This window comes from Leptodactylus fuscus, chromosome 3 (genome assembly GCF_031893055.1).
Source record: "Leptodactylus fuscus isolate aLepFus1 chromosome 3, aLepFus1.hap2, whole genome shotgun sequence".
Lineage (NCBI taxonomy): Eukaryota > Metazoa > Chordata > Amphibia > Anura > Leptodactylidae > Leptodactylus > Leptodactylus fuscus.
The window spans coordinates 23,428,588-23,439,056 of NC_134267.1; the positions used below are offsets into that span (position 1 = coordinate 23,428,588).

General features: G+C 44.2%; 1 protein-coding gene across 1 annotated transcript; it reads right to left on the reverse strand.

Moving 5' to 3' along the window:
• Positions 1–865: 865 nt before the first annotated feature.
• On the reverse strand, positions 866–2,839 carry LOC142196545 (hemoglobin heart muscle subunit alpha-type-like). Its single transcript, XM_075266511.1, has 3 exons — positions 2,745–2,839; positions 2,155–2,359; positions 866–976 (listed from the first exon to the last, which is right to left on the reverse strand). Exons 1-3 carry the CDS (start codon positions 2,837–2,839, stop codon positions 866–868), a joined length of 411 nt encoding a protein of 136 aa, XP_075122612.1.
• Between the last annotated feature and the right edge of the window lie 7,630 nt (positions 2,840–10,469).

Consider the following 10,469-nt stretch of genomic DNA (forward strand, 5'->3'; position numbering starts at 1 on the left):
TCTCCAATCTCATCATCTAGGTTAATTCAGGCTACTCTGACCTATATCTTCAGGGTGACATGCTGGGCTCTAGTGACACTCCCTTTAAGATAGAATCTGAAGTTACTTTGTGACTATTCTAAGACCTACAACATTTATATTCCCCATTTACAGAGCTGTATAAGGGCTTGTGAGATGAGCTGCATTTTTACTGTACTATTTTGGGGTACACACAAATGAAATATCCCCCCCACCTTAAGGAATAAACATGACAGTTTAGACACGTCCAAGTTTAACAGCAGCAGTTTTATTCAACTCAAACATTAAAATTACAGATCACTTTTATCTTTAGAATTTTTTTTACTCCAGTGTCCATCACAGCCTCCAGATTTTAGGAACCAATTTTGGGGTGGAACGCACCAGATTCCTTCATCTGAATCTTCCTTAAGGTCACTCTGCCACAAGGTAGGGGCCTCATTACAGATTTTGCACCAGGGCCCAGGAGTTTTTGTTGCTCCTCTGAAACTGGGGTAGATTTACTACTACACCACCAGGTTTATCAGTGCCTATTGCTGAATGATACATCTGCTGTATTTTAGAGCTTTCCTTTTTAAGCAGTCCGGTGCACTGATCAATGAAGGCAGAATTCCCAAGAATGCAAGCCAAACCAGAGGATGCCATGTAGCTCTAATCCCTCTACAGCCAGTGAGAATTACTCCTTCCTGGGTCCATCAGCTACTCACTATTTACTACAGTCACCATCAGAACCCCAGACCAAAGATACAAGGAAAGCAGATATAGAAAAAGACCTAATTTATTACAGTGCAGCGATGAAAGGTCAAGGATCAGATGTCCATTGTCCAGATCGGATGGCGAATCCTCCAGTCTAGCTGGTGATCAGGGAATCTGCAATCATATTGAGGAACTTTTCACAGGCGGATAGGTCTGCATCGGGGAAATGCTTGACTATGACATCCATCAGACACTGACATAAAAGCTGGGGAGAGAAGATGATGGGAGTCAGCGCAAGTACATCACTATTACAGAGAGGAGTAGGTGTATGAGATCCGGAAACAAGAGTCCAGCATATCTGCTTTAGTCACTGGTAACCAGACACAGCCTTAAAGTGCACCCTCCACCTATTCCAACATGTCCTACTTTGTATATAGTTTCATTTTCCAGGAGATTTGGAGCATATTCTGATAAACAACTTGCTGTTCCTCCATTTGTCCTAAATTTATAAATTGACAAGTGGGTGTGTCCCTACAGTGTGAGAGACCAATCAGTGCTGTTGTGTCTGAGTGTATGGACACCTCATTGACATTGAGAATACCAAGTGGAATAAAGGAAGAGAACAACATTGAGGTCTAGGAGGAGTTCCACATTTGTTAGTACATTGGACCACGTTAGGTCTTCCTTAAAGGGAGTGTGACCAGAACCCAGCCCTGTAGGACGTTTGGGCTCAAACAGTCTTACCCTTGTGAATTGCTGCCTCTATTGCAGTTTGTCAATATGCAAGTAAGCCATGAGGATGTTGCCACTTACCCCTTTGAAGCAACAGGGGATGGCCATTGCTTCAAATAACTCATTGCATATTGACAAGTACAGCAACAGAGAAGGGGAAAACCTAGATTCAGGTGACCCTAACCCATCTGTGGGGCCAGGTTGATATGCTGGGGGTCTAGTGACACCCTTTACAGAATGGCCATCCATGTAATGCATTGGGTACTAGGTCTAGTCTGACTCAGACCTCGCTCGGTCAGAACCCATCTAGGCTAGGTTTGTTGAAGAATCTTAAAAAAAAAAAAAAAAAATTCACCCCCTTGTTTATTACAATGGAGCAGACCGCCACCAGAAAAATATGGGTCAGACGCTACCCAAGTCACTCATTGAAACAAGTAGGAAATCTTTCTGCCACCAATAGGAAGATTTCCACAGCAGATTTTGCATGGAGAGTCCACAAAAAAATATAAAATCCATGTGAACCTAGTCTTACATTAGATATTGACAGAACCATTATGCAAGTGTTAGGGCCTATCAAGAGTCCAACTTCCATTGCAAAAGTCCCACCCCATCCGTTAGTCACCATTAGACGTGACCAAGTGTAGATACCAGACAGCCTATGGACAAGAGTAGTGCATTATCTAGATTGAGGAGCCAGTAGAGGGCGCTCACCTGGATGGTGTCTACATTAAGTGCCAGCTTGTCCGAGTGCAGCTCCCGCAGTTTCCCCAGATTCTCCTGCATATTGTCATGGTGGATCAGGGCATCATTAATGGTGTGGATGATCTTCTCTCCATGGAGCCTCATATCTTTGCTGCCAGGAGACACATCCATATGAGTAAAGTAGGACTTGGTTTCTGAATAATTCCGGAAGAGACTGAGGAAAAAAAAAAAAAAAAAAAAATATAGGTAGAAGTTTGAGAACTTCAGAAGAAAAACCATCTAGTCTCTTCTAGATTGTGGAAGGAATCACATCCATAAACCAGAAGTGGATCTACAAGAGCGGAAAAGTGGAAGGTCATCATTTCCCAAACCCATTAAACCCACTTCTGACAAAAAAAACTGCACAAAAAAATTGCAAGTGTGATTTTAGCCTAAGTACTGTTGACTTCAGTTTTAAAACCCCATCATAGTCTGTGTAGTTCATAAAGCTCTACATGTAACCACTATTACAGCAGGTCACCTGGCTACTGGTCTGGTCCTCTGATGAACCAGAACAATGGAGATACAACATGGAGGTATAGTCCAGCTTGGCCACTTACCTCTCCATGGCTTCACATCCAATGGTCTGAGCGTCAGCTAGAATCTCAACAAATAAGGAGTCCAGAGCCGCCTTCTCATCAGCCGATAATTCCATCTTGGTATCTGAAGGCCACTACCCTACACCTCACACACCCAAGAACCAGTCCGTACTAAGGACCTCAAATTCTATCATCCCATTTATATAGGAGGAACATGGGGGGAGGGTCAGGTCATGTGACCAGCACATACAGGAGTTCCCTATCCTCTGGCCTGGATAACTCCTGGGTCTGGAGGCTGGGGTAGTTATCTAGGACAGGGATTCTCAATCTCCTTGGGCCGGTCATGTATTCAGGGTTCTCTTGGCATTTCATAGGTGATAGATCTATGGCCGGTGCAGCAGGTCTACTCTGTAGATTGTATCCCTGGATTGTGACATGTGGTGCTGACCTTAGGACTGGAGTCTGGAATGGTCATGAGTAGAGATGAGCGAACACTAAAATGTTCGAGGTTCGAAATTCGATTCGAACAGCCGCTCACTGTTCGAGTGTTCGAATGGGTTTCGAACCCCATTATAGTCTATGGGGAACATATACTCGTTAAGGGGGAAACCCAAATTCGTGTCTGGAGGGTCACCAAGTCCACTATGACACCCCAGGAAATGATACCAACACCCTGGAATGACACTGGGACAGCAGGGGAAGCATGTCTGGGGGCATAAAAGTCACTTTATTTCATGGAAATCCCTGTCAGTTTGCGATTTTCGCAAGCTAACTTTTCCCCATAGAAATGCATTGGCCAGTGCTGATTGGCCAGAGTACGGAACTCGACCAATCAGCGCTGGCTCTGCTGGAGGAGGCGGAGTCTAAGATCGCTCCACACCAGTCTCCATTCAGGTCCGACCTTAGACTCCGCCTCCTCCAGCAGAGCCAGCGCTGATTGGCCGAATTCCGTACTCTGGCCAATCAGCACTAGCTAATGCATTGTATTGGCGTGATGTAGCAGTGCTGAATGTGTGTGCTTAGCACACACATTCAGCTCTACTTCATCGGGCTAATAGAATGCATTGGCCAATCAGCGCTGGCCAATGCATTCTATTAGCTTGATGAAGCAGAGTGTGCACAAGGGTTCAAGCGCACCCTCGGCTCTGATGTAGCAGAGCCGAGGGTGCACAAGGTGTAGTTGAGCTAAACACACACATTCAGCACTGCTTCATCAAGCTAATAGAATGCATTGGCCAGCACTGATTGGCCAGAGTACGGAATTCGGCCAATCAGCGCTGGCCAATGCATCCCTATGGGAAAAAGTTTATCTCACAAAAATCACAATTACACACCCGATAGAGCCCCAAAAAGTTATTTTTAATAACATTCCCCCCTAAATAAAGGTTATCCCTAGCTATCCCTGCCTGTACAGCTATCCCTGTCTCATAGTCACAAAGTTCACATTCTCATATGACCCGGATTTGAAATCCACTATTCGTCTAAAATGGAGGTCACCTGATTTCGGCAGCCAATGCCTTTTTCTAATTTTTTTCAATGCCCCCGGTGTCGTAGTTCCTGTCCTACCTCCCCTGCGCTGTTATTGGTGCAAAAAAGGCGCCAGGGAAGGTGGGAGGGGAATCGAATTTTGGCGCACTTTACCACGCGGTGTTCGATTCGATTCGAACATGGCGAACACCCTGATATCCGATCGAACATGTGTTCGATAGAACACTGTTCGCTCATCTCTAGTCATGAGATGTTCCACAAGGCCAACTGGAAGATGGAGGCGAAAATCCACACTAAAACTCAGCAGAAAACTTGCTAAGTGTGCACACGTTCTTATGGGTGATTTATTTATTTTAATGTTTACAAGGCAGATGATAATCCGGTCCATCCAGCGCAGATCCGTCAGAAATCACCAGACGAAAAAAATTAGCAAACCCAACTTTTACATTCTGCAAGTTCAGTTTTAAGAAATACAGACACCCGGCGGACCTCATCATAGTCAACGGGTCCCTCGGGCTCCGTTTGTGTCCACTATTGAGAGCCTGAGGTGTTTAACCTATGACCACGTCCCCACGTTGCTGAAACACAGCTTTTTTGTTGCAGATTTTGTTGCGTTTCCGCAACGTGGGGTCTCAGCCTTACTTTCAGGGGTTCAATAAGGCTAGGGCTATAAAGCAATTTCGGAGCGACCACAGATTTTGTGGTTATCACTAATGTTAGTAAATAGGGACAATATTGTGACTCCTGTTGTGCTGTGACCCCGACTGCAAGTCACCAATATGTTGAGCACCGTTCAGCTTGAAGTCGCGGCACCCAAAGAGTCACAACACTAACATTAATGAGACCCGGTGATCTTTGGTCAAGTAATGGAAGTTGTGCCCAAAGATGCCAGCCAAAGGGTACCTAGGCCTCGGGCTGTTCAGAGTCATTTTAATAACAAAAGCAGTGAATGGCCCTATTCACATTGTCAAAAAAAAACCTGACAGGTTCTATCTTGGAAATAGATGGAGCAGTGTTAATAATCATAGACGTTCATGGTATTTATGTGCGATGGCCATTGTTGTCATGTGAATAAGTCCCTGCCATGGACTGGAACAGACCAGCGTGCCATTTCTCTCAGATGTTATATCCAAGTTCACCTTTAAGGCCGAGGCCCCACGTTACGTAAACGCAGCTTTTTTTGTTGCAAATTTTGTTGCAGTTTTTTGAGCCAAAGCCAAGAATGGCTACAAAAGGAATGGGGAATTTATAGGACGTTCTGATACTTCTACCTTCTCCTCAATCCACTCCTGGGTTTGGCTCAAAAAACCACAGCAAAATGTAACAAAAAAAGCTGCGTTTCCGCAACGTGGAGCCTCAGCCTTATTCGGTTAAGTTTGAGCCAGTCATTTTTCTCGGAATCCACACCCTTGAGTCTTGGAAGTCAAAAAATTTTAGTCCTAGATGTGCCATATTGCACCACATTTACGCCAGTGCTTAGTTGTAACCACAATAGTAAATCTGGGCCAGTGACATTTCCGTTCCTGTAGACGTTCTCTTTCCTGATCTTCATTCATCCTCTGCAGACGCCATGATGTTTCCGGCAGCTACATGTCATTTACCACACAGAGGTCTTGGGTTCCTCACATTTCCATCATCCTGCTAGTATACCTAGTACTAGCCAGGGGAGGTGAATAACTATAAGAGTCTTACTCACCTCTCCAGGTCTCTGGCATGGTGTCCAGTGTCCACATCTTCTTCAGGCCTCTTCATGCCTTATGAATGACATCAGCCTGTGGTTGGACCTTACAGGACACAAAGCCTCACTGACAGCATGAAGCCTACCCAATCACAAACCTTGGTTCTCTATGACATCATTCAGGGGGCCAGAAGAGGTCCAAAGAGGATGGGGGCATGACTGGACATTGTGAAGGAGCCATGGACAGGTGGGTATGACTTTTTGTTTACTCACCCCTGGGCCAAGAGACCCCACAGTGTAATAATAGCATTCTGGAAAATGCCATGTAAACTCATTGAGATTAATCCAAAACTGATACTCACCTCTCCCCCATCCCTCTACAACTCAATTTGCCCTTGTCATAATCTGCCCCCGATAATATTATAATTTCAGCCCCTGAATAAACTTCTCTTCACCGCCACACCCGGATCGTGGATTATGGGTTCTGTGAATTTAGAATATAACATGGCTGCCAGTAACAATCCTGTGAAGTTCTCAGTGCCAAACTTGACCATTCACAGAGTTGTATGAGGGCTTATTTTTTGTAGGACAAGCTGTACTTCATAATGGTTCCATTTAATATGCCATATGTTGTACTGGGAAGAAGGATAAAAATTCAGAATGGAGTAGAATTGGAAAAAAAACTGCATGTATAATACGCGCATATCACATTGAAAGCAATAGGGAAAAAAGCAGCCCATTCATTTCTATGGGGAGCGCACGTAGGCCGGCTCCCATAGAAAGCAATGGGATCTGTTTTAACGCCGCTGATTCGGAACATGTTACACGTTCAGAATCAGTGAGCGTATACTCCGTGTGAAGGCACCCTTATGTCTCTTGGAGAACGCAGGAAGATATGCGTCCTTCTGGAAAGCCTGACTATTACTTCATATGTTCTGTTCCTGTCCCACAACAGGTGGACTATATAGACTGTATACAGGATGTGAGAGGGCGGAGCAGGACTCAGGGATTCAGAGCAGCTCCGCCCCCTTAGATCCTCACACACATTGACAGATCCCAGTTGTGCACATCTTTCCAGTTGAATGGACTTGTGATGTTGGACTTTGGGTAAGTTCACACGGTGGAAAATGAAGACAAATTCCTCAATTTCATTGCGGCTTTCTGTTGTTGATCAGGCCCAGATGAATGGGCCTAATCGCAGAACGTTGAACCTTGGAATCCAAAGCAAGATCGAGTACACGTGAATTCCCATACGTGAACATAACCTTACACGCCTGTCTCCACCTACATGTTTATATGCATCACTTGTGTTCAGCGTGCTCCTTTATATATATATGGCTACCATAAGAGGCGTCGGACTCCAGATGATTCCCACATGGCAGCCACTTCCAGAGGATTGTATGGATTCAGATACCTCCTTAAAGTTTGTAATCTTATTAGCTAATATTAAAGGGTTTGCCCCATTAAATAAATGTATCCCCCACCCACAGAGTAAGGGAATTAGCATCAGATTGCCAGGTGGTCCAACCAGCAGGTCCCCACTGATCAGCAAAACGGGGGGACCGAGAGTCCTCCATGCCTTCTCTAAGGGGTCTGATGGCAGTGAATGGAGCACCGGCCATGTAAGTGGTCCATTCACAAGGAGAAGGCATGGAGGACTTTCAGCCCCCACCCCAAAATCTGCTGATCAGTGAGGGACCCAGCAATCGAACCCTCAGCTGTTTTGCAAATTTTTAGTACACAAGAAAAAAAATATATACATATTGATTAAGCCATTTTTATTTATTTTCCCAGCTCGGGCCTTCACTTTAAGGGGCTGTAAAGGAATAGAAAACATGGCTGCCTTGTTGCAGTAACATCTGGTCTATAGGCTGTGTCTGGAATTGCAGCTCAGTCCAATTACTTCAGGGGAGCTGAACTGCAGTACCACATGCAACCTGTGGACAGATGTGGCACTGTTAGTGGGATGTTTTTGTAATCCTGCACATCCCCTTTAAGACAGGAAAAAAAGCAAACAAAAAAAAAAAAAAAAAGGTATTCATAGATTTTTCCATCAGATTCCTTGACAGATCCATATCTTCAGATCCAAGGAAGTCAGAGTTCAAGAGTCTAGAGGAAACAGAAAGGATAAAGTCATTAATGCTATATATAACTATAGGGCACCACAGATCTAATAATCCAAACTGCAAAGATCCCATAATCCCCTGCTAGTTGGGGGGTCAGAAGACACTTGGTCAGGCTCCTCAACCACTACATGGAAACCACTCACTCACCGCTGGTCCACCATGGTCTGTTCCAGTTGTAGGCGTATTGTCCTCCTGAGTCTTCAGCCTCTTTTTATCCTCCATTGCCTCCTCATGCCCAGTCTTGTCTTCTTCCTCACCATTTTCAGTTGGGTACTCTTCCAACAAATCCACCTTTCCACAAAAGTCACACTCTTGAGGGTCACCACCATCGTGGAACATCTCTCCACAGCAATAGCAAATATTCTCAAAAGGACAACACCCAAAGGGTAAGAGGTTCTCCTGAAAGTGTAGCTGTCCAGGATACGTCAGAAAACCTTTTATACCGGCAATGGAAAAAGTTGCAGGAGGGTGCTTTATTCCTGAAACATAAGATGGCTCAAACTTTAGACGAACCCACAGCTTGTACTTCCCGTCGCCAGAGAGGTTCTGTTGCTTTATTTCACCACGTACAGAGTCGCAGTATCGTTTCAAGTATTCCATCACCACCTTAATGTCGGCCTGGGGGTTAAATAGTTGCACGATCATTGGCTTTTCTAGTGCACCATACATGGGCAAGAACTTAATGTGCTTTAGAACAGGGGACGCCTTGTTAGTCTTGAGACAGTCAAGGAAATGGAGGCATCGGTCTTCCTGGTGGAAGGTGATATCATAGACCCCCTGCTTAGGATAATCCTGGAGGCAAAAAATCTCAGATGTAGCAACTCCAGCTAAGCCTTTCAAGACATCATGGACAACATAAGTCAAGCCAATGGAACCTTTCTTAGCAGAGTCTACAAAGAAGCATACGGTGTTCTTTATATCAGACATCACCAATATCTGATTCAACACTGATCACCAAAACTCCTCAACCACCAAGGTAGCAATGATTGCCTTTATAGAGGAAGTATCAGGTCCTGTGACCTCAACAGCTGCGATCAAACAGATCACCTGAGCCAGGCTAGAGCCCGGGCCTAGTTACTGCAAGCTAGAAGGTAATGAGATATGGAGAGACATCACACCTGGGACACCCAGGGTAGAAATTCAGAAAACCTTAAGGTTATACCTATGGGGAAACCGCCGGCGTTTTCATAGGTATAATTGACATGCTGCGATTCCAAAACTGCGCCTGTTTTTACCGTAAAGTGGGCAGGAAAATTGCAGTGTTTATGTCCCGTCAGGCCCCGGCCTAAGGTGTACACGTTGCGGCAAAAATGCAGTGTTTTACAGTCCCTGCAAAGTGGAGGAAACCTGTGAAAACCGTTGTGTGAAAAACTGCAATGCGTTTTTCTCTGCAAAGTAAGTTCAGATGGGTTTTTTTGGTCCAGAAGCTGATCGGAAGCCGCCTCATGTTCCGGACCAAAAACCGGGTAGCCATGACTGAAAGCCGGTGCACTGCAATGAATGGGCCTAGTCCGGAGGAGGGCCCTAAAAAAAACATCAAAAATTTAAAAAACAGACACGTTCTACCTCCTTTTTTTTTTTTTTTTTTTTTCAATCTTCCCAAATATTAAAAGAAAGAAATACAAAAATAAAAATTTATATATTTTTTTTTAATTTTTTCACTGTTGTTTCTACGTGTCAATAAAAGACGCAAATGGTTTATAAGTAAAAGCGCTTGTATAATAGCGTGACTCTTGTGGGTTTTTAAAAAAAAAAATTTGAGGAGTGGACCCATCACTGGAAGAATCAGGTCTACTGAAATATGATCCAAAGGATTGATCCATGGAATTGGAGTTTTCTTTCAACAAGGCTGGTTGTGTGAATATAGCCTTAGAGTGAAGACAGACATGGTGGCCATGTGCCAACTGTGTACGGCACAACAGCCGGGAGACTATTGAAGGTTCTCAGATATGTCATTACTGGAATTCTATATGGGCTACTGTAGACAATAGACTATACTGCCCCCAGGGGGCTAAAAATTAAAAATTAAAAAAAGAAAAAAAAAAAAACCAAAATATTTAAAAAATTCCAAATTTTTCCCCAGATCACGACAAAAATAACACATTAGGTCCCCGCACGTCTGACAATGCTCATACTATAAACATATGGAAAAATGTATTCCATACAGTGACCTGCTAATACTCAGCTCCAACCCCATCCATGGTCATGTCCACCATCAGCTTCTTCCCGGCCAGAGAGCCATCCCATGGGAGTTGTACGGACACGTATAGATCTGGGAATAGATGACTATGGCTCCAGCATTACAGGGCTACTTTGTCCCATGTAAGGGACTGAGGCTATATACTTAGTTGTATACATTTCAAAAAAAAAAAGGGGACATACTAAAAAGAATGAAGAAAAAGAATAAAGAAAAAGAATGAACATTATTACCAATGGGGAAAGATGTAAAATAAA